Source organism: Leptopilina heterotoma, unplaced genomic scaffold (genome assembly GCF_015476425.1).
Source record: "Leptopilina heterotoma isolate Lh14 unplaced genomic scaffold, ASM1547642v1 Lhet_235, whole genome shotgun sequence".
In the NCBI taxonomy this organism is placed as follows: domain Eukaryota; kingdom Metazoa; phylum Arthropoda; class Insecta; order Hymenoptera; family Figitidae; genus Leptopilina; species Leptopilina heterotoma.
The window spans coordinates 1,385,346-1,411,518 of NW_025110952.1; the positions used below are offsets into that span (position 1 = coordinate 1,385,346).

General features: G+C 27.2%; 2 protein-coding genes across 2 annotated transcripts; both read right to left on the reverse strand.

Annotated features, from left to right (window-relative positions):
• LOC122502709 (N-acetylglucosamine-6-phosphate deacetylase) lies at positions 1-25,684 on the reverse strand. Its single transcript, XM_043612877.1, has 7 exons — positions 25,461-25,684; positions 8,820-9,094; positions 8,407-8,536; positions 8,024-8,112; positions 7,703-7,847; positions 683-859; positions 1-457 (listed from the first exon to the last, which is right to left on the reverse strand). Exons 1-7 carry the CDS (start codon positions 25,663-25,665, stop codon positions 249-251), a joined length of 1,230 nt encoding a protein of 409 aa, XP_043468812.1. The 5' UTR covers positions 25,666-25,684; the 3' UTR covers positions 1-248.
• On the reverse strand, positions 2,792-6,858 carry LOC122502708. The gene is made up of 3 exons (XM_043612876.1): positions 6,161-6,858; positions 5,880-6,087; positions 2,792-5,222 (listed from the first exon to the last, which is right to left on the reverse strand). Exons 1-3 carry the CDS (start codon positions 6,600-6,602, stop codon positions 3,128-3,130), a joined length of 2,745 nt encoding a protein of 914 aa, XP_043468811.1. The 5' UTR covers positions 6,603-6,858; the 3' UTR covers positions 2,792-3,127.
• Positions 25,685-26,173: the final 489 nt, after the last annotated feature.

Below are 26,173 nucleotides of genomic sequence, written 5' to 3' on the forward strand. Positions count from 1 at the left end.
TTCGAAGTAAACAAAACATTTTTAAAAAAATAATGAAATTTTGATTTACAAAAATTTTACAAAACATTTTTTATAGATAATATACAAGTACATCAAAGTATGTTATCAGTCTGGAATGCTTATAAAAGTTGATACATTAAAAATATACTTTTAAAATACAAAGTAGTTTTTCTAAAAAAATATTTTTTTCGAAATATCCAATTTGTTTAGTATTTGTGACAAAATTACTTTTTTTATAAATGGAATTTTCAGTTTTTCATCATTGTGTGAGTATTTTGGGATTTACGTTCAAAAACGCATTCACCAGCGATCCACGTTGAGAGAACTTCCAATTTATCATTGAGCATTATAAGATCGGCGTCGGCACCAAAATTAAGAACTCCCTTTTGTGAATCAATTTTCAAAGATCTCGCAGGATGTAGAGTTGCTGCCTGTAAAGCCTCCATAATTGTACATCCTGTAATAAAAGAAACGCTAATAAAATTTTTGAAGTAGAAGTAAAAATTAGTTGGACTTAATTTTTTTTAGCACTTGACGATAAAATAAAATAAAGAAATTTATTGAAATATTGTAGTATAATTAATAAACGTTAAAATGTAATTTAATAGATAAAAATAAAATAACGAAAAATAAATATAAAGTATAAAATATTATGAACAATAGAAATAAAAAATAAAGTTACCTGAGGCTTCTTTGAAAAATTGAACACATTCTGACATGTTGGCAATGCTACCGCAAAGAGTATCGGTCCCTGCGATATATGCTCTACTATGTCTGACTTCAATTTCCAATTGGCCCAATTTATGGATTCCATCTTTCAAGCCCAAAGCTGAAATCGCATCAGTAACTAGCACCAATCCTGAAAAATAAAAATAAAAATTTCTATTAACCCTCAGAAGCACAAAATTTTTTATCGTAACGAAAAAATTCGGTTTTCCAAAATTCAAAATGGCGGAAATAAATAAATAATTGAATTTTCAAGAAGAATTTTATAAAAAAAAATTGCAAGTAATTGAACTCTCGCATAGAATTTTATTAATATTTTCCAAAAATTCAAAATGGCGGAATCAAATAAATAATTGATTTTTTAAGAAGAAATTTTATAAAAAAAAAAAATTGTAAGTAATTGAATCTCATATAGAATTTTATTAATATTTTGGAAAAAAATAAATTATTTCATAAAATTCATTACAAATTGTATTTAAAATAATTGAAACCCTACAATGAGTTTTATTATTATTAAAATAATTGAATTCTTGACAAGAATATTTTTTTTAATTTTTTCAAATAAAAAAATTTTTATGAATATTGTATTTTAAATAATTAAATTGCTATGAATATTTTACAATTTATGAAAGTAATTCAATTCTTGCGAAGAATGTTATTAAAATTTTTAAAAATAATTAAATTCATATGAAAAATTTTATTATCTGTGAAAGTCGTGAAAATTCTAATTTTTTTAAAATTCAATTGTTCTCCAATTTTTTAATTAAAATTCTTAAAAAAATACGATTATATTTCAAAATAAGATTTAAAACAAGTAAACAAATAAAATTCATTTAAAATATAAAATTTATTTGAATAAAATATGACAATATTTTCAATTGTTTCAATTTTTTAAAATTAGTTTCAGAAATAGAATTATTTTTAAAAAATTTTAATTACATTTTTTCAAGAAACAAATTTTTTCGGAATTTCTAAATTAAATTATTCAAAACTTCAATACTTTTTGTTAAACAAAAATTTAAAAACTTTTTCTTGTTTACCTTTTCACAAAAGTTAAAATTTCAAACAATTTCAATGAAAAATCTTTTAAAATTTAATTATTTCTAAAAATTGTAACTGTAATTCTTCCAAAATTCAACAATTTTTTGTTTTAGAAGTCTAGAATAAAATTATTCAAAACTTTAAAAATTTTTAAAGGGAAATAATGTAACTAATAATTTTTTAAGGAGGTTCTCTCGCAAACAGAAATAACAAACAGTTTTTTATGAAATTTGATATACTAATAGATAATGGTTTAAGGAAGATGTAGTTAAATTTTTACAGGTCTAGGTTGATTGTGACAAAAGATATAAATAATTTTCTTTCTTTACATTTAACACTGAGTCTTATGGGGAATTGAATTTTCTTGGTTTTCAATCTCAAATTATGATAAACCTGACAAACAGATATTAGTCAAACTTTTTATACCTATAGTTAAATAACTAATATATAATTAATTAAAATAAAATTGATCAGACCTTACCTAGAACACTCAAAATTAATTATTTTGTTTAAAAAAACACCATATTTTGACAATCAGAACTTACTCAGTACAACGCTTGGCAACGGTGCATCTTGTAGGTTAGGTACAGAAAAAGCGCGAAATTTGAAAGTAATATAGTTAATTTTAATATTAATTCGTAATAATGAATAATAATTAATAAATATTTATTTAATAATAAATTCTTTATTAAAAATTTTGAAAAATAATATGCATAAAATTAATTTAATTATTTTTAATTTTCATACACTTTTCAAAAAATTTATAAAACATTGAAATTTTTGTAAAATGAAAAGAATAATTAATAATTTCAATTAATTAAAATTGAAAGTTAAATTAAATTTTTTTAAATTTAATAAATAAATAATATATAAATTTTGGTTGGGTGAACAAAACGTGAAATATTTTTGTTGAAATCATATAGTTATTATTTATTTGTAGTATCACATTTTACTATTTTATAAAAACGCAATAAATATTTTTTTCTAAATAATACATACAATAAACCATATAATGAAATAAATTTCAATATTTTGTATTAGATAATTTACAACTAAAATTTGGTAAGAAATTTTTTTACGAAGTCAACAATTCGTAGTGAGTAATTTTTTGCTGCTGGTAACTTTAACAACAGACTTATAACATGTTAAGAAGAACTCGAAATTCGTTGTTTTCTTATGCTTTAACAATTAAATACAATATGTAGGTATTTTTTTGTTTTTCTTAGCAACACATTGTAAATAATAAATAAATATAATACATTATCTATTCTTTGACAGTATAAATAATAAAAATAATAAATAGTAAAAATAATATGCACTTAAATATTTCGCTTTGATTAAGTTACATAATTTGGCATGATTATTTGGAGTTTTTTTCTAAAAACTCAACAATTTTATTGATCACTCTTCGCTGTTTGGTGACTTTCACGTTTCCATTTTCATCGACGCCTAAAATGTCTAGCAGACCCATAAATTTATTTTCTTTATAAGCATCAACAATATTTTCGTACGTGATATTTGCAGCTGCTATCTTCTTCCTCGTAGCATATGTAGTACATTCATTCAAGAGATCTAGCTGGTTTAGAAACGTTGAACCTTTTGACACTTTTGCTTTTTTTCTAATTGCTGCTCTGTTTCCAATTACTGATTTCTTTCCAGTTGTTGTTTTTTTTTCAATTGCATCCCAAGTTACACTGGCTTCGACGATCTGTTTGTCAGAAATTTTTAATTTTATTAAAACTTGTTCTAGCATTTGGACATCACATATTGCATTATGAGCCTCGTCTGTATTTATGTCAAAATCTTTTGCGAGATTCTCCAATTTATTTTGCCCTTTCCCCTTTTTACCCGTAGACCTCGCGATTAAGGGCAATGAATCAGAAAATCCTGCAACTATTGATCCAAAATGTTTTGACATAAAAACCTTCGCAATCGCCAACATTAAACGCGGGTAGTCAAATTTGCAATTGTGAGCTGCAAGTATGCATTTTTTTCCAAAAAAGTAGAGAAACTCGTAAAATGCAAGTATTGCTTCCATTAATGAAACCGATTCCACTGGTTTTCCGTGGAGAAGCAATTGACCGTTAATGTATCGCAACCCATTAACAAGACTTGCTTCTTCCGAAATCTTTTGACTTGGACTAATATATACTGAAAATTGATAGTCTTTATATTTTGCAGCGATTTGCAAAATGTCAGTATCTTTTTTCAGACTTCCTGTTTCCAGGTCAAAAAATATTACAATAGGTTTAAAATTGTTTTTGCCATTGAAAAGAGGAATTGTTTCGTCTAAAGCGGTAAGAAGTCCAATGTTGGGTGAATAATTTGTTCCTTCGGAAAGTTCTTTTTTATTTCTTAATTCAGTTTTTTGTTTTTTTAGAAATAACCTTCGTTTTTTAAACGGACGAGTTTGAGATTTTAAATATCTCTTTTTATTTTTTTCATCTACGTTGTCGGTATATTTCTTAGTGTGCTGTCCGGGAGATACATTTAATTTATTTAATAAATCAGGAACATATTTCTCACCCTCGTTTTTTTTATTAATTGAACAAGCAACTCTAACATCGCTTGATGTTGACATTCCATAAACCCGACTTTTCGGTGCTTTACTAACAATCGTGGCATTTAAGCTTTCATTAGGATTACTTGAAACCCCGGCAGCAAATCGATTAGCATTTTTGGCCATAATATTAAAAAGGCACTTTAAATCCTCAAAAAGTTTTTCATCTTGGAAACCGTCATCAATATTTGCGTGCTTATAAGTTTCAGGATTTTCTGAGAATGTGCACCACGTTCCACAATTATCATGAATATTGAAACAATGATATGGTATGTTCTGAATAGCTTGTGACAATTTGTCACAGTTTCCTTTATTCTGAGCAATGCTGTAATTAAAACACTTTTGTAAATATTTTATACTTGTTGCATTTAGCTCTTTATGTCGACTTTGAATTTTAAAAAGTTCATTAGTCAAACCTTTACTGGTATGATTTATGTCACTTTGCTTTACAATATCATGAGCACTTGCGTTTCGTGCTGCACAGATTGCACTGCTATCATTGTCGCCAATCATTACTCCCACCTCTAAATTGCATTCTTTTAAAATTGAATTATTTGCAATAATCTCTACAGCTGCCTGAGGTTCCATTGCCTTCGCGCTTCCCTCAAAATTCAATCGACAATCATGATCGTCTTTCGCATGTCCATTTTCACACATCCTACATTTTCGATTGAATGTTGCGTAAGAAAGAACTTTTTTAGAAAAAAACCCTATAAGTGACCCAGTGCCCGAAATGCTGTCGTACGTTCTACCTGTTCCCCTAGTAAACCAACCCATATCAAAAGATGCAGCAATGCGTACTTTATTTTCTGCCGAAATTTTAAAATTCTCTACTATTAAATTCGGAATATTCGGAATGTCCGGAAACATAAACTCGACGTTTAAATTTGAAGGCCTGAAATAAAATAAAATATCTAATTAAGGACTCGTAATAAATAGGTTTCAATCTCTTTGTTTAGTAAAAAACAATTGTTTATTCTTCTATTTTTTACAATTAATATACATATTTTATCAATTTATTGGAAAAGATTCAAGATCTCTTTACATTACAAATTTCATGTGCTCAATAAAGCATTTGGATAGTTTATAATTGATTTCATAAATTAATAAGAGAATAAATAAGCTTTATAAGATAATGAAAGAAAAATCTTATTCAAAGTCAATTAAAATAGATATAACAGAATTATAAACACTGTACATATCAATATCCTTTAATATATATATGCATAAAATGTAAAAAAAATTATTTTTTCCACAACATGAAAAATAATTTATGTGTAAAAACTTTGTTAATAGATTTTTAAATTGATTTTATATATTATGATTCAATAAATTGATTAAAAAATAAATTGTATCGTTGTAAAATAAAAATTTGTAAATCATTATAAAAAATAAGCAATTGAAAAAGATCTCATATAATATTTTAAAAATAAATGGAAAAGATATTCTTAATCAAAAAGTGTTCAATTAAAATTATAATTATATGAAATGCAATAATAAACAATATATGATCGCAAAATGCACGTATCGAACAATGTAAAAAAACACTTACAACAATCGTTTCACTTCTTCATACTTTTCTATAGTAAGCTTTCTTTCTTCCTTAGCTGCTTTCAAACAACTAGCATGTGCCATTTTTTCAGCCTCGATACCTACTTCTTTTTCGTGTACTTTAAAATTATTCCACCTGAATTCTGGAATGTTTAAAGACGACAGAATTTTATTTAAGTGAGTATTACCCATTCCTCCATTCAGTGTACCTAGAAATAGATGCTTATATTTTACTTCATTCATTTTGTTACAAAAAATGATATTATAATTGTTTATACTCACCAACAACAACTTTTGTGTTTACATCAAAATGTTTATGCATATTTGGACCGGATACAATGTGCTGTTTGTCCGTTGAAACTTGTGTGGAAAGTAAGCACGTGTTACATTTAACATTGAAAACAGATGCCAAACCAAATCTTTTTTCATTTACAATGTCTGTTAATGATAAAACAGATTTACAATTTTTACAATTAAGTTGTTCTGCCAACGTTTTTAAATGCACGATTCGTCTGCCTTCAGCAGACTCGCACTTTACAAATTCACAGTTTGAATCATTTTTGAGGTTAGGTTCAACATTTTTAATGCCATAAACACTCCGAAGATTTTTACCCACATTTTGCATTCGACAACGATTTTCGTACACTTTTTTGGTAACTTTTTTACCCTTCCAATAATAATTTTTTACACTTTTTTCAGCACTATTTTCTAAATTTTCCGACATGATATCACATTACCGTATGTATTTACAAAACAAACAATTGCAGACGACACGAAACGGAAAAGAGGAAGCATAAATCCAACGTTGTCAAGCGTTGCGCTTGTACTACGTGATTCAAATGAAAATTTAAATGGACATTGCTTTGACTAACCACGTAGAGAGAGAACCTCCTTAAAATAAAAATTTTAATATTTTTAAGCTTTTATTTCCCTTAAATTTTCAAAGAATTTAATTTAAAAATCTTTTAAAATTTAATTCATTCCTAAAATTCCTGTTATAACACACGTTAAATATTTAATTATTTTTAAAAATTTTAATTGAAATATTTTTTAAATCAATTCCTATCAGAATTCAACTATACGAGAATCGAATTATTTAAATAGAATAATTTTTGTAAATTCACCAAAAATAATGTATTTTTATAAATACAATTATATTTAAATAAATAATTTTCTAAAGATGAAAAAATAAAATTCTTTAAAATATAGAATTTAATTTAATAAAATTTTACAAAATTTCCATTTGTTTCAATTTTATTAAAATTATTTTCGGGAATTCAAGTATATATCTTCAAAAATATTTTAATTACTATTAAAGAACCTAATTTTTTCAGAATTTCCAAATTAAATTTTTCAAATTTCAATCATTTTTGTAAAACAAATATTTGAATACTTATTTTTCTTTCTTTCCTTAAAATTTCGAAATACTTTCAATTTAAAACCATTCGAAAAATTGTTTATGAAAATTTGAACTGCAAGTCCCAAAATTCAATCATTTTTTAGAATTTTTGAATATTATTCAAAACTTTTAATTTTGAAGGCAGCTATAAATTAATAATTTTTTATATTTAAATTTTAAATATTATTATACTTTTACAGCAATTAGAATCTCAAAGTTTTCAATTTAAAAGCTTTTTAAAATTTAATTACTTCTAAAGAATTCTACTTTATAACACTTCTAATTATTTTCTAAAGTTTTAACTAAAATTCTTCTTCAAATCAATTCTTATCAGAATTCAACTACAATAATTCAATTATTTAAATATAAAAGTAGAGTAAAATTTTTTTTTTTAAATAAATAATTCTGAAAATAATATTAATTACCTTGAGGATGCGTGCGATGGGCAATTCTCAAAGCAGCCGGATGTGTGTGCACACCGTCGGCAATTATTCCATAGTAAATAATTTTTCCCGATGGTATTTGATCTGACGTTAGAAGACCAACTAATCCGGGATCTCTGTGATGAAACTAAAAAAAAGATTGTCTTCTTTATTATATAGTTTTTTTAAAAAGAAGAAGAAAAATACTTTTTTCTTATTTTTATGCAGCAAATAAAAAAATTTTGAAACGAACTTAAGAGAAAATGAATTTAAAGTTGCAGAGAAAGGATAAAAAATGTTATTATTTAAAATTAATTTACTCACCGGAAGCATAGCGTTAAAAAGATGTGTGATAAATGAAGCTCCATGTTTAACAGCTTCCTCGCCCTCTTTTAAATTTGCAATTGAGTGTCCTGAACAAATGTAAAATTAAAATTAAATCAAGAAACAATAAAAATTTCGGGAATTCAATACATAAATTTAATAAATTTAATTATAATTTTTTTAAAAATTCCTTTTTTTAGAATTTTCCTAAATTAAATTATTCAAGACTTCAATAATTTTTGTTAAACAAACATTTAAAAACTTGTTCTTTATTTTATTTTTCCCCAGTAATTAAAATTTTTATAATTTCAATGTAAGACAAAAAATATTTGAAGAAAAAAAAATGAAATAAATGAAAATTAGAAATATAAAATTTTTCTTACCAACAGATATCATGATATTCCTTCGTTGTAATTCCTTTATCACTGATAAGGCATTAGGAATTTCCGGTGCCAACGTAACGCAACATACGTTATTTAAATCGCCATAGATATCAAGAACACTCTGAAAGTCCTGCAACAAAAATAAAAGTCTATTTTTTTCTTGTTATATTATAAAATTTTACTTTATTTTAAAATATTTTTTTCTTGTTATCTTATAAAATTTTGGTTAATTTTAAAATATTTTTTTCTTCTTAACTTAAAAAATTTTGTTTTATTTTTAAATATTGTTTTCTTGTTATCTTATAAAAAATATTTTTTTCTTATTATCTTATAAAATATAAATAAAAATATAAAATTGAAATAATTTTTTTCTAAAATAGAAAATTGATATTTAACATATCAGTTTTACGAACCTGATCAAATTGTCGAATCAAAATTTCCTCGTGCGCTCCCTTTTTACGAGGACTTATAAATGGACCTTCGACATGAACACCCAAAATTGCAGCGCCCGATATTCCGCCATTTGTTCTTGTAATTTTTGGAAGTACCTTTCGATATGTTTCTTTGGATGATGTCACAATTGTTGGACAAAAGGCAGTCACTCCGTGTTCTAATAAATTTTTCGCCACTTTATTAATACCCACTTCAACATTGTCGATATTGTGGGAAAAATCAACACCAAAGCCGCCTGAAAAAATATCGAAAAAATACTGATAAATAAATAATATACGGGAAAAAATATCTCTTAAGCAATCATTTTCTACTTATTTTTCTATTTTGCATAAATTTTAAGAATATTATTTAAATAAAAAATTTTACTCTTCATTTTCCAATTTTACTTTGGAAAATTTGTTTCTTTTCACTTAATAAAACAGAACATTTTATTTCAAACAATTTTTAAATCAATTATTTTAATTTATTACGAAAAATTTTTTTTTTTTTTTAAATTGGAAATTCTAGCTTAGAATTTAAGGTATAGAATCTAGACAAGCAAAACAAATATTAGTTCAACTTTAATCTTGTTGCACGCTTCGAAGAAAAGTATCTAAGAAGCAAATCATTTTGAGGTTATGTTTGTGATAATTTACTTTAATTATGTTACAGTTTCATATTTAAAAAATTTTAATTTATTATTAAAATGCAACATTTGCTTAAAATTTGAAGATTAATTTTTAATCTTAAAATTTTAATATTTTTCTTCCTTCATAAAAAAAAATTAAAATCGTAAATTTTATTCAAAAATTAAAAAATCATGGTTGGATTTACTTTAAATCCGATCGAATATTAAATTATTGTTCAAATGCAGTTAATATTTAAAATTCAAAAATTTTCTTGCTGTTATTCAAATTCGTTTTTTCAAATCAATTTCTATTTTGGAAAAAAATGTCTGAAACTTGGCATATTTAAAAGTCATCATAAAAGAAGCTTATTGCTATTTAAACTAGTTGCCATAATTCACAGGTAGCAAAATGTCGGAAAATTGAAAAAATTAAAATTTAATCAAGCTTAAAAATTGATTGATTAAATTTCATAATTTACTCCATTTTGAATTTTGAAAAACTGACATCGGATTCGTAATCAGCGACCCCTAAAACCCCCGATTAACAATTTTTGAGCAAATTTGATTGAATTTTAAAATTTAGTCCGCCATATTGGATTCGCCATTTTAAATTTTGAAAAACTGATATTGGTTTCGAAATCAGCCATCTCAGACACTTCAGAGTAACAATTTTCAAGCAAATTTGATTAAATTCTAATTTTCTCAAATTTTACCGCCATATTGTGTCCGCCATTTTGTTTCCTGTGAATTATAGCAACAAGTTTAAAGGGCAATAAGCATCTTTTCTTTTCTTGTAAGTTGTATAGTTTGTAAAATTATTGTTTAACTAAATATCGAAGGATTGCAAATTAAAAATATAGATTCTACAACGGCATGATCCAAAAAGACTCCATTTGTGATTTCATTCTGAATTCAAGATTTCTGATTGATCATTTCAAATTAGTGGAAGATTTACAATTAATACGATTTCATGAGGAGCAACAAAAATCAATTATTGGAATTATAAACGAGAACATTTAATAAATACATCATTGATCATTGAATAGGCACCTAATTCAAAATACCCTATCATTTTTTTTGTATAAATTAGATTATTCAAAATTTCAGATATTCAGAATTCATAAACTGGAAATCAAAATATATTCAATATATTGAACATCTAACAACTTAGTGTCAACAAAATATTCGAATGCGATCATAGGAAACAAAATGTTCTGTTTCACACTTACAAATTCATGCAAAATAATAATACTGAAGATGAAATAAAAATTCTTACCTTTGTCTATATTATAGAGATGTTTGTTTTATCAGAAAAGATGTCTGAATTTATTTAAAGATGAACATCTTTCATCAAAATCGATGTATTAATAATATTCTCTCCCAATGAATTAAAAGATGACTATTCATTGGTTTTATAATCCATGAGGATCATATTCCTTTCTGAATGATGGAAAAATTGATCCCGCACAATATTTATGTACCTTTCAGTACAAAATTTAAATCAGAAAATTCCTCTAAATGTTGATGTGTAGTTTGCGAATAATTTTTACAAATTGATCAACTTGAAGAAAATTGGAGACATTAGAAATTATACAATTCTTGTGTCACAAACAAGTGAAGAAAGTGTAAAATACTCATATTTCATTATTGTCACGCTGTTCAATCATTGGTGATTTTTACAAATTTCGATTGATTTTTAATTTATAGCAAAAAGTTATTTTTACAGAGACTAAAATATACATAGTGTCACTCCATCTTGAGTTATTTTTACAATAATACGCAATATTAATTTATAATCAATTATGTAATTAAAATACATGGATACAGAAAAAATTTAAAATTTGGAGTCATGTTTTCTTTAAAATTAAAAAATCTAATGTTCCTATATTTACACAAACAAAAATATTTGTTTTATAATTTTTGAATTTAAAAAATTTATAATAAAGCTGATCTTGTATTATTCACCAATCTCGTCTCAAGATAATTTATCAATTTAATTAAATGAAATCAAGGAAAGAAGAGAAAACAAACGTGGTATTAAGACGTAAAAGTAGAGAACAATTTTTTTTGAAGACAATACATTTTCGGAAGATGATACAATACAACCTACTCGATGAGAAAATATTTACTTTTATGAAACAGAAACGTAACATTTCCTCGATCAAAGCAAGCACATTAAAAAAACATGTTACGTTTCTAAAAAGGATTTATTTTCATAAAGGCCAAACAAACAATTTAAGAAATGTTACGTTTCTTTACAACAGTTTCTTTAAAACTTTATTCTTTTAATGTTTAAAAATAAATGACAGGCTATAAAACATATGTACAGCAATTTTTACAAACTTTTTTGAAGCTTTAAACACTGTAACAATGAAAGTGCATCAGAATAATTTAAGATTGTCATTTTTTCTCTAGCAAGGCAAAATCTATTATTATAAAACTCTTATTCAATAAGTTAATCTTTGTCACTGCATGCTTATGCGGAATTGAATTATAAAATTCGACCAACAACCGAATCTTACAATTGATAAGGTAAATTGCAATTAATGTTTATAATTATCAATTAAATTTTTTAAAATTGAACTCACTAAAAATGTGAATAATGTGTTATCTCCTAACTCGTTACTCTTCCTAATAATTTTTAAATTAGGTAGGTAATCGTATAAAACATTACAAAGATGAGTAGCGTCGTCAATATTGCTGACCTCAACGAATACATTAATAAAATAAAGATAAAGTCTTCCATGTACTTAACATACCTACAAGTAGGTATACTACAAATACATCTAAGTTAAAAGTTCGAACTGTTCTGAAATAGAACAATCACCATGGTAAGAATTGCAGCTTGCTTTCCCAATGATCTTACTAGAGACTACAAGTCGAGAAGGGATGTAGTTCTTCTTAAATTTTCATTTAAGAAGAATTAACGTTTATGATTATTGAATAAATTTTTTAAAATTAAACTCAGTTAAAAATGTAAATAATGTGTTAATCTCCTAACTCGTTACTATTCTTAATAATAAGTGAATTTAGTCATCAATATGCCTGGCAGATTTTATTTTCATTTTATTTACATTAATAAAATAAAGAATTAATTAATAAAGAAAGTCTTTCATGTACTGAGCATACCTACAAGTAGATATACTACGAATACATAGAGGAAACAGCTGGAACTGTTTAAATTACTCCTAAGGAATAAGAAAACGAAGCATTTTTACAGCGCAAACTTCCCATAATTCACGGCTGCAGCACGAGCAATATCTAGTAATGATAACGCAAGCATGCGAAACTTGATAGTTAGAAGACAAATGTGCAGGGCAACAATTTGATTTTGAAAAGCTAAAATATGATGTTAAGATTTTATCTTCATTTTATTAACATTAATACAATGAAGATAAAATCTGTCAAGTATTTAGCATACCTACAAGTAGGTATACTACAAATACATCTAAGTTAAGAGTTTGAACTGTTCTTGAATAGAACAATTACCATAGCCAGAATTGCTGCATGCTTCCCAATAATACTACTGAAGACTACAAGTCGATAAGAGATGAAGTTCTTCCTTAATTTTTATTTAAGAAGAAATAACGTTTATGATTATTGAATACATTTTTTAAAATTAAACTCAGTTAAAAATGTGAATAATGTGTTAATCTCCTAACTCGATACTCTTCCTAATTTTCAAATTTCAGTCGTGAATATTGTAGACCTCAACGAAAACATTAATAAAAGTATTAGCATACCTAGGAATAGGTATAATACCTAATACATCTAAGTTAAAGTTAGAACTGTTCTTGAATAGAACAGTCACCATAGCCAGAATTGCAGCATGTTTCCCAATGATCTTACTGGAGACTACAAGTCGAGAAGGGATGTAGTTCTTCTTAAATTTGCATTTAAGAAGAATTAACGTTTTTGATTATTGAATATATATTTTTTAAAATTAAACTCAGTTAAAAATGTGAATAATGTGTTAATCTCCTAAGTCGTTACTATTCTTAAAATTAACTAAATTTAGTCGTGAATTAGCCTGACAGTAGGTATACTTCAAATACATCTCAGTTAAAAGTTCGAACTGTTCTGAAATAGAACAATCACCATGGTAAGAATTGCAGCTTGCTTTCCCAATGATCTTACTAGAGACTACAAGTCGAGAAGGGATGTAGTTCTTCTTAAATTTGCATTTCAGAAGAATTAACGTTTATGATTATTGAATATATTTTTTAAAATTAAACTCAGTTAAAAATGTGAATAATGTGTTAATCTCCTAACTCGATACTCTTCCTAATTTTCAAATTTCAGTCGTGAATATTGTAGACCTCAACGAAAACATTAATAAAAGTATTAGCATACCTAGGAATAGGTATAATACCTAATACATCTAAGTTAAAGTTAGAACTGTTCTTGAATAGAACAGTCACCATAGCCAGAATTGCAGCATGTTTCCCAATGATCTTACTGGAGACTACAAGTCGAGAAGGGATGTAGTTCTTCTTAAATTTGCATTTAAGAAGAATTAACGTTTTTGATTATTGAATATATATTTTTTAAAATTAAACTCAATTAAAAATGTGAATAATGTGTTAATCTCCTAAGTCGTTACTATTCTTAAAATTAACTAAATTTAGTCGTGAATTAGCCTGACAGTAGGTATACTTCAAATACATCTCAGTTAAAAGTTCGAACTGTTCTGAAATAGAACAATCACCATGGTAAGAATTGCAGCTTGCTTTCCCAATGATCTTACTAGAGACTACAAGTCGAGAAGGGATGTAGTTCTTCTTAAATTTGCATTTCAGAAGAATTAACGTTTATGATTATTGAATATATTTTTTAAAATTAAACTCAGTTAAAAATGTGAATAATGTGTTAATCTCCTAACTCGATACTCTTCCTAATTTTCAAATTTCAGTCGTGAATATTGTAGACCTCAACGAAAACATTAATAAAAGTATTAGCATACCTAGGAATAGGTATAATACCTAATACATCTAAGTTAAAGTTAGAACTGTTCTTGAATAGAACAGTCACCATAGCCAGAATTGCAGCATGTTTCCCAATGATCTTACTGGAGACTACAAGTCGAGAAGGGATGTAGTTCTTCTTAAATTTGCATTTAAGAAGAATTAACGTTTTTGATTATTGAATATATATTTTTTAAAATTAAACTCAGTTAAAAATGTGAATAATGTGTTAATCTCCTAACTCGATACTATTCTTAAAATTAACTAAATTTAGTCGTGAATTAGCCTGACAGTAGGTATACTTCAAATACATCTCAGTTAAAAGTTCGAACTGTTCTGAAATAGAACAATCACCATGGTAAGAATTGCAGCTTGCTTTCCCAATGATCTTACTAGAGACTACAAGTCGAGAAGGGATGTAGTTCTTCTTAAATTTGCATTTCAGAAGAATTAACTTTTATGATTATTGAATATATTTTTTAAAATTAAACTCAGTTAAAAATGTGAATAATGTGTTAATCTCCTAACTCGATACTCTTCCTAATTTTCAAATTTCAGTCGTGAATATTGTAGACCTCAACGAAAACATTAATAAAAGTATTAGCATACCTAGGAATAGGTATAATACCTAATACATCTAAGTTAAAGTTAGAACTGTTCTTGAATAGAACAGTCACCATAGCCAGAATTGCAGCATGTTTCCCAATGATCTTACTGGAGACTACAAGTCGAGAAGGGATGTAGTTCTTCTTAAATTTGCATTTAAGAAGAATTAACGTTTTTGATTATTGAATATATATTTTTTAAAATTAAACTCAATTAAAAATGTGAATAATGTGTTAATCTCCTAAGTCGTTACTATTCTTAAAATTAACTAAATTTAGTCGTGAATTAGCCTGACAGTAGGTATACTTCAAATACATCTCAGTTAAAAGTTCGAACTGTTCTGAAATAGAACAATCACCATGGTAAGAATTGCAGCTTGCTTTCCCAATGATCTTACTGGAGACTACAAGTCGAGAAGGGATGTAGTTCTTCTTAAATTTGCATTTAAGAAGAATTAACGTTTTTGATTATTGAATATATATTTTTTAAAATTAAACTCAATTAAAAATGTGAATAATGTGTTAATCTCCTAAGTCGTTACTATTCTTAAAATTAACTAAATTTAGTCGTGAATTAGCCTGACAGTAGGTATACTTCAAATACATCTCAGTTAAAAGTTCGAACTGTTCTGAAATAGAACAATCACCATGGTAAGAATTGCAGCTTGCTTTCCCAATGATCTTACTAGAGACTACAAGTCGAGAAGGGATGTAGTTCTTCTTAAATTTGCATTTCAGAAGAATTAACGTTTATGATTATTGAATATATTTTTTAAAATTAAACTCAGTTAAAAATGTGAATAATGTGTTAATCTCCTAACTCGATACTCTTCCTAATTTTCAAATTTCAGTCGTGAATATTGTAGACCTCAACGAAAACATTAATAAAAGTATTAGCATACCTAGGAATAGGTATAATACCTAATACATCTAAGTTAAAGTTAGAACTGTTCTTGAATAGAACAGTCACCATAGCCAGAATTGCAGCATGTTTCCCAATGATCTTACTGGAGACTACAAGTCGAGAAGGGATGTAGTTCTTCTTAAATTTGCATTTAAGAAGAATTAACGTTTTGGATTATTGAATATATATTTTTTAAAATTAAACTCAGTTAAAAATGTGAATAATGTGTTAATCTCCTAACTCGATACTATTCTTAAAATTAACTAAATTTAGTCGTGAATTAGCCTGACAGTAGGTATACTTCAAATACATCTCAGTTAAAAGTTCGAACTGTTCTGAAATAGAACAATCACCATGGTAAGAATTGCAGCTTGCTTTCCCAATGATCTTACTAGAGACTACAAGTCGAGAAGGGATGTAGTTCTTCTTAAATTTGCATTTCAGAAGAATTAACTTTTATGATTATTGAATATATTTTTTAAAATTAAACTCAGTTAAAAATGTGAATAATGTGTTAATCTCCTAACTCGATACTCTTCCTAATTTTCAAATTTCAGTCGTGAATATTGTAGACCTCAACGAAAACATTAATAAAAGTATTAGCATACCTAGGAATAGGTATAATACCTAATACATCTAAGTTAAAGTTAGAACTGTTCTTGAATAGAACAGTCACCATAGCCAGAATTGCAGCATGTTTCCCAATGATCTTACTGGAGACTACAAGTCGAGAAGGGATGTAGTTCTTCTTAAATTTGCATTTAAGAAGAATTAACGTTTTTGATTATTGAATATATATTTTTTAAAATTAAACTCAATTAAAAATGTGAATAATGTGTTAATCTCCTAACTCGTTACTATTCTTAATAATAACTAAATTTAGTCGTGAATATGCCTGACAGATTTTATCTTTATTTTATTAACATTCATAAAATAAAGATAAAATCTGGCATGTATTTAGCATACCTACAATTACATCTTAGTTAAATGTTAGAACTGTTTATAAATAGAACAGTCTCAATGGAAAGCATTGCAGCTTGTTTTCCCAACATAATCTTGAAATTACACAGCAAAGGACTTCGAAGCAACATCACAAAAATTAGTGCCGTCGTCCATATTGCTGACCTCAACGAAAACATTAATAAAATAAAAATAAAGTCTTTTATGTACTGAGCATACCTGCAAGCAGGTATACTACGAATACATTTGAGTGAACGGCTGGAACTGTTTAAATTACTCCTAAGGAATAAGGAAACGAAGCCTTTTTACAGTTCGAACTTCCCGTTATTCACTGCTGCAGCACGAGCAATATCTAGTAATGATAACGCAAGCATGCGAAACTTGATAGTTAGAAGACGAATGTGCAGGGCAACAATTTGATTTTGAAAAGCTAAAATATGATGTCAAGATTTTATCTTCATTTTATTAACATTAATACAATGAAGATAAAATCTGTCAAGTATTTAGCATACCTACAAGTAGGTATACTACAAATACATCTAAGTTAAGAGTTTGAACTGTTCTTGAATAGAACAATTACCATAGCCAGAATTGGAGCATGTTTCCCAATGATGCTACTGGAGACTACAAGTCGAGAAGGGATGAAGTTTTTCTTAAATTTGCATTAAGGAAGAATTAACGTTTATGATCATTGAATAAATTTTTTAAAATCAAACTCAGTTAAAAATGTAAATAATGTGTTAATCTCCTAACTCGTTACTATTCTTAATAATAACTAAATTTAGTTGTGAATATGCATGACAGATTTTATCTACATTTTATTAACATTAATAAAATAAAGATAAAATCTGTCAAGTATTTAGCATACCTACAAGTAGGTATACTACAAATACATCTTAGTTAAAAGTTAGAACTGTTTATAAATAAAACAGTCACCATGGCAAGAATTGCAGCTTGCTTTCCCAACATAATCTTGAAATTACACAGCAAAGGACTTCGAAGCAACATCACAAAAATTAGTGCCGTCGTCCATATTGCTGACCTCAACGAAAACATTAATAAAATAAAAATAAAGTCTTTTATGTACTGAGCATACCTGCAAGTAGGTATACTACGAATACATTTGAGTGAACGGCTGGAACTGTTTAAATTACTCCTAAGGAATAAGGAAACGAAGCCTTTTTACAGTTCGAACTTCCCGTTATTCACTGCTGCAGCACGAGCAATATCTAGTAATGATAACGCAAGCATGCGAAACTTGATAGTTAGAAGACGAATGTTGCAGGGCAACAATTTGATTTTGAAAAGCTAAAATATGATGTCAAGATTTTATCTTCATTTTATTAACATTAATACAATGAAGATAAAATCTGTCAAGTATTTAGCATACCTACAAGTAGGTATACTACAAATACATCTAAGTTAAGAGTTTGAACTGTTCTTGAATAGAACAATTACCATAGCCAGAATTGCAGCATGTTTCCCAATGATGCTACTAGAGACTACAAGTCGAGAAGGGATGAAGTTTTTCTTAAATTTGCATTAAGGAAGAATTAACGTTTATGATCATTGAATAAATTTTTTAAAATCAAACTCAGTTAAAAATGTAAATAATGTGTTAATCTCCTAACTCGTTACTATTCTTAAAATTAACTAAATTTAGTCGTGAATTAGCATGACAGTAGGTATACTTCAAATACATCTCAGTTAAAAGTTCGAACTGTTCTGAAATAGAACAATCACCATGGTAAGAATTGCAGCTTGCTTTCCCAATGATGCTACTGGAGACTACAAGTCGAGAAGGGATGAAGTTTTTCTTAAATTTGCACTAAGGAAGAATTAACGTTTATGATCATTGAATAAATTTTTTAAAATCAAACTCAGTTAAAAATGTAAATAATGTGTTAATCTCCTAACTCGTTACTATTCTTAATAATAACTAAATTTAGTTGTGAATATGCATGACAGATTTTATCTACATTTTATTAACATTAATAAAATAAAGATAAAATCTGTCAAGTATTTAGCATACCTACAAGTAGGTATACTACAAATACATCTAAGTTAAGAGTTTGAACTGTTCTTGAATAGAACAATTACCATAGCCAGAATTGCTGCATGCTTCCCAATAATACTACTGAAGACTACAAGTCGATAAGAGATGAAGTTCTTCCTTAATTTTTATTTAAGAAGAATTATCGTTTATGATTATTGAATACATTTTTTAAATTAAACTCAGTTAAAAATGTGATTAATGTGTTAATCTCCTAATCATAATGCATTTTCAAGCATGCTATAGATGTAGAAGAGAAATGTGCTGGTCAGCAATTTGATTTCTAGAATATGTGTAAGGATTTATTCGTAAACAGCCGGTCCATTTCTTAATCAACAAATGTTTTTCCTCATGAGAAAAGTTATTTGTTGATTAAGAAATGTTCGGCTCAGACGATAGCGGTATCCACGTCCATGTCTTAAGCTCCTTCTTTTTCAGAATGTGGTTTACTCAATTCGACCATTGTGCTTTCAAATATTTTTATGAAAAACATAAACACAAATTACAAGATAAACTCACTACTGCTTGAGTAACAAATTCAAGATTATGTTCTCTATACCCAATCAGCACATAAGCTTGCCACAAACTTGCATTAAGCTTGCTGTGCAAGGTGTGCAAGCTTACAGAGCAAGCTTGTGACAAGTTTATGTCAAGTAAGAAAATGTCCTATTGCTGCAAGCTTACACTGCAATCTTGCTACAAGCGATTATGATATAAGCTTGCTGCAAGCTTGTTTGCTTCTTTGGCAAACTTGCTACAAGTTTGCCGGATAAACTTGCTACAAAGTTGCTGCAAGCTGCCGGATAAATTAAAAAACTTGACACGACGCGCAGTTGAATTCTATGGCATTTACGGCTGCGCAGTAAATTTCTTTGTCACCTGGATATGTTTCTGAGTGTATATTTTGAAATTTATAAGAAAATCTCCAGATAAAATTAAGATTGATTAAATTAAATTGTATATACTTGTGCAGCGAGCTTGCAATAAGCTCACTGCAAACTTACACTGCAAACTTGTAGAAAGTTTGCCAAATAAGCTTGTCGAAAACTTGCTTCACAAGCTTGCACCAAGCTTATATCATAATGTTGTAGCAAGATTGCAGTGCAAGCTTGCAGCAATAGGACATTTTGTTACTTGCCACAAACTTGTCACGAGCTTGCTCTGTAAGCTTGCACACCTTGCACAGCAAGTTTAATGCAAGTTTGTGGCAAGCTTATGTGCTGATTGAGTATGCAGAAGCAAAATCTACTCATAGCTTGTTGAATTATTCCGGAATTAATATGTATAAATTAATTGAAAAAATAATTCTCTTGTTTTCAGAGGATTATTCTCCAATCAAGAATATTTCTCTTAAAATAACAGGATATAACTCTTCGATTAAGAGTAATATTCTTGATTCAAGAGAATTTTTCCAAGAAGTTTTTTTCTCTTAAAACAAAAATATTTTTTCAGTCCACTACCAATACCTCTATGTGAATAGCTGGAACTGTTTTTTAATAGAACATAATCACCATAGGAAGAATTGCACCATGCATTCCAATGTTGACGCTCTGTCAGTTAAACTTCGTCTTTCATTTTATAGTTTTTCTAGTTTATAAATAAAGCTCTTCTTAAATATGCATTTAAGAAGAATAGATTGACTTTGCTTGATTAAGGTAAATGATTGTTTTTGGCATTTCATACTTGTTACTTTATTAAAATAATGACTAGCTTGAAAATAACTTTAAACTAAAAAAATTTTTAAAATAAGTGATACTTGTTCGACTTGACAACCATATTATTATATATAACCTTATTTAATGTAAGGAGTGAGAGTGAGAATCATCGTACAATATGATAAAAAATATTTTGGCATTTCATACTTGTTAACTTGTTAGGTAACTAAATTATATTGTATTATCGATGCAGAATAAATTAGGCAAACAATTTATTTAATCTCCTAAATCGTTACACTTTTTAATAATTTCTGAATTTCAGTCGTAAATATACCTGACAGATATTTTCTTCATTTTATTAACATTAATAAAAAGAAGAAAAAATCTATCAAATATTTAGCATACCTACAAGTAGGTTTACTACAAATACATCTAAGTTAAAAGTCAGAACTGTTCTTGAATAGAACAATCACCATAGCCAGAATTGCTGCGTGCTTCCCTATGATACTGCTGGAGACTACAAGTCGAAAAGGGATGAAGTTCTTCTTAAATTTTCATTTAAGAAGAAATAACGTTTATGATTATTGAATACATTTTTTAAAATTAAACTCAGTTAAAAATGTGAATAATGTGTTAATCTCCTAAATCGTTACTATTATTAATAATAACTAAATTTGATAGTGAATATGCCTGACAGATTGTATCTTCATTTTATTAACATTAATAAAATAAAAATTGTACATGCTTGGGTCATTCGCAGTTATGTCTCTTGAAGCGGTATATCCCTTGAATTTCAGCTTTGAAAATGTCGATTTGCATCAAACGTTAACGATTTACGATTATTTGAATGAGTTGTATGAAAGAAGGGTTTTTAAATTGGTATGGGAGAAAGAAACGTTGTCTTTAAAATTTATTTCAGTGTTCAAGAATGTTGATTTATCGAAGTCTATTTTCTTATTACATGAGGGTAGTGAAGAGAATAAAACATTGAATGGATTAACTAAGTGGTTAGCTCGATTATTGAAAACTACTAAATTAAAGAATCAAGAAACAGAAGATGATTTGTAACGAATTATACGATAGAAAGAAATAAATAAGCGCGAAATAGTAATTTATACTATCAGTTGAATAGATTAGACGGTTTACGGTCTTAATATGTTACGGGTGATGTTTAACTATATGTTTCTCAGATTTTGAGTAGCGCGTGGATTAATGATTGGATCACTGGAGAAAACAATGTTTCACGACGATCATTTTGGAAAACTGTGACATATAATGGAAGTGTATCTGGTCATCATTTGGCGTAATATTCGTACATCTCATATCGAGGTGGTGGTGGTGTTGCATACGGTAATAACATGTTATCCTTACATTTTCCTTCACGTCAATATGTAATTTTTGAAAGTGCCAGAAGTGATGGCAGAGAGGGAATTTGGTTAAAAAAATAAATAAAGATAATATCTGTCAAGCATTTAGCATACCTACAAGTAGGTATACTACAAATACATCTTAGTTAAAAGTTAGAACTGTTTATAAATAAAACAGTCACCATGGCAAGAATTGCAGCTTGCTTTCCCAACATAATCTTGAAATTACACAGCAAAGGACTTCGAAGCAACATCACAAAAATTAGTGCCGTCGTCCATATTGCTGACCTTAACGAAAACATTAATAAAATAAAAATAAAGTCTTTTATGTACTGAGCATACCTGCAAGTAGGTATACTACGAATACATTTGAGTGAACGGCTGGAACTGTTTAAATTACTCCTAAGGAATAAGGAAACGAAGCCTTTTTACAGTTCGAACTTCCCGTTATTCACTGCTGCAGCACGAGCAATATCTAGTAATGATAACGCAAGCATGCGAAACTTGATAGTTAGAAGACGAATGTGCAGGGCAACAATTTGATTTTGAAAAGCTAAAATATGATGTCAAATATTTAGCATACCTACAAGTAGGTATACTACAAATACATCTAAGTTAAGAGTTAGAACTGTTCTTCAATAGAACAATCACCATAGCCAGAATTGCAGCATGCTTCCCAGTAATACTGCTGAAGACTACAAGTCGAAAAGGGATGAAGTTCTTCTTAAATTTTCATTTAAGAAGATGCATTCAAACCTATCATGCCAAAGAGTTAGAAGAGAAATGTGCAGGACAGCAATTTGACTTCAATTACTAAAACATGATTTCAAAAACGCTACATGTGCATTACCCACTGAATGCATCTCTTGCCAAGGACATGATATTCATGTGTGCAACTTTCTGCATGCGAGGAGCAAATTTTAATAAAATAATGGAGAAGTCAGATGAGGAGTTAAAAAGACATCTTAAATCACTATAAATTATATATGGAACTGCCAATATGTTAAAGAGTTAGAAGAAAAGTGTGCAGGCCAACAATTCGATGTATGAAGAAAAGAAAGAGAATTGAAAATAAAAGGAATAAGTTTTTGCAAACACACCTATGCACAGAGATTATCTCAAATCTCAATAGAATACAATGAAGCTGACAGTATTCTAAAATATTGCAAAGTACAAACGATGACTTAAGGAGAATTGAATCAACTAAAAAGAATGTGTGCTGGAGCAATAAGGCAAGTAACTATTATGGAAATTCTTAATCTAGCTTTAAGTAAATGGAATAATAGATTTGAATATCTCATAGTTACAAAATCTTAAAAAAAGGATTCATAAGTAGCGTAGATTATAAGTCTTTTTGCGTACAATCACTGGTGGTTTTTACAAATTCAAGATTATGTTCTTAATTATGATATTGAGACTGGATTTCCTATTAAAGGTGACTTTTATTATAATGACCATCTTGTTAGATTTGAAGGAATGAGACAAAAATTTTTGACGTTCATAACTATAAATCTGATCAAATTTACTGCTGAACAATTAATAAACTTGTCAAAAAATATATGACAAGCAGATAATGAAGTACAAGCAGGAATTAATGAACCTAAATATGCCACTGAAAAATCAGTTTCTAAATAAATTGAACAGTGAACTCTCTAAATTTGAATTAATAAAAATGTTTACTAATTTAAATTAGTGACTGACTTTTTGCTTTTGAATTAGTAAATTTTACTAATAAATAGTAATTTCTACTAATTTATTAGTAAAGTTTACTAATTCAAAAGCAAAAAGTCAGTCAATTATTCAAATTAGTAAACATTTTTACTAATTCAAATTTAGAGAGAATTGAATAAGAAAAATATGTAATTCTTATTTAGGATCATTATTGGTACAAAATATAAATTTTCAATAATACCTAGTTTTATGTTACAGAAAATGGACTTTAAACAAAAAATTTAATTTTTTTTCAATGAATCATGCATTAATAAATATTTATAAAATCTTCAAATATCTTTGTCACTATAACAATAATTTTCTTTAATTTTTTCTGTTAATTATTGATATTTTTTAAATTCTTTTCATAGTCCGCAATTTTTTTAAATTTTGAATTAAATTGAATTTTAGTAAATCAAAAATAAAGTTCGAGTAATAATTAGTACAATTTACTTTGAAGTTGGTAAAATTTTGTCCAAAAATAGTAAAAATTGATATTAAAAAAATTTTTATTTACAAAGTAACTTAGACTATTATTAATTTGAAGTTAATTCATAATTAATCGAATTAATAACATTAACTTCAAATTTGAGATTCAACATGATCGTAAAAATTGTTGATTTCTCCCTGAATTAAGGGGAAATTCCTCAAAGCAAACATAAGTTTTTCTTCAAATAAAAATGATAAACTCTCTTAAAACATTGTTTTAGAATTTTAATTCATTAAATTCTACTGAGAAAATCTATTGTTATTTTATTTTTATAGTTTTATCAAGTCTATTCATAATTAAATTTAAATTGTTTAAAGTAGAAATTAAGAACTAAAAAATATATATTTATCAATAAGAAAAAGTTATTTTAAAACATTTTTTATCTATTACTTTTTTCACTTTTCGTTAAAAAACAACGATTTGAAATTTTTCTAATTTTTTTCGTTTAACATTTAAAGTGAATATTCAGGAGAGAAAATTCCTCTTTAAATCTTCTAAGCAATTCAGTTTCTGTAGATTGTTTTTAAAATAAATCTAAAAATATTAAAAATGTTGCCCATTTCAGAAGTTAATTTTTTATAAAATAGTAGCAAACGTTTTATTTTTTTAAAATTACAAAAATGAAATATTAACAAAACTTATTTAATTTTTAAAATGACTATCGTTTACAGAAATAAAGTAACAAACATTATTCAGAAATATCCACGAAGTTGGCATCGACGCTTAGCGTCAATAATTATTTTTCAGAGCTTTTTAGTAATAAAAATGGCTCTAATTCTACATTTAAGTATTTGATCTCAAAATCTTTGAAATAATTGTCTAATTTTATTTATAATGAAAATATATTAAATAAATAAAAACCTAAATAAAAAAATTTGAAAATATTAATAAATTCATAATTTAAGAATATTTAGAAAATTAAAAAAAATTAATTTTTAAATAAAATTGAAAATAAATAAATAAAATTGAAAAATAAATAATAAAGATTAATAAAGGTTTCAATTAGTGGATTTGTAAGATCTCAAATTGAACGACGATTTAAAATGGCGTGCCCTTTTCGTACGCCATTCGGCCATTGAGTGGCGAAAATGTGCTCATCATTCAAAATTTTTTTAAATATATATATAAACATCAAACTTTTACTTTTTTATGCAAAAAAGTGAAAAATAAAATATAAGAAAAATTAATAATTTACAAATTTGAGTAAAAAAAATTATTTTAAAAATAATTTTCAAACATTTGAAAAGCATCGAAAATCTCAAAATTTAAAAAAAAAAATTACGTACCATTGACCTGAAGATCAATATATCCTGGTGATATTAAAGCATCCTGACAATCGATTACATAATCAGGAATAATTTGTTCGTCGTAAAATATTTTTTCTGGATCTATGATCTTTCCATCGCGAACCCATAAATCCTCCATTAAAATCTGACCGTTACGTAAAATTCTACAATTACAAAATTGTTTGAGTTTATTCTTTTTCGACATTTTTTTTTTCTTTTTCGAATTTACACTTTATGTAAAAATAAAATACATAAATAATAATGAATATTTATTTATAAATTTTGAAAAATTCTAGGCAAACATAGATTAATTTTAATTAACATGATATCTAATATAATCACAGAAAAAAAATGAGTGCGTCGTGCAAACGATTTGAAGAGAAAATGAGAAGGAGGCAAGGAGCCGGAACAAAGGAAGCCGACCGGAATTTAGAATAGCGGCGTGGACCCACGTGGATCGTATTGCGCATGCCTTTAACGAAATGAACTTAGGGCTGTATCACATGTAAGAAGAAATTAAAGGGCTTTCTACAATTCATCATCATTGACACGAATAGGCATAAGGGTGCGATCACACGTCTTTTGCAAAAACCATTCTTGTCTTTCTCTCTCTCTCTCTCTCCTAGGACAGAGGCATAAGTTTGGCTCACTCTATAATTTCTTACTTTTCCCAAAAACGGAAGATGTAGACTGAGTCAAACTTATGCCTCTAT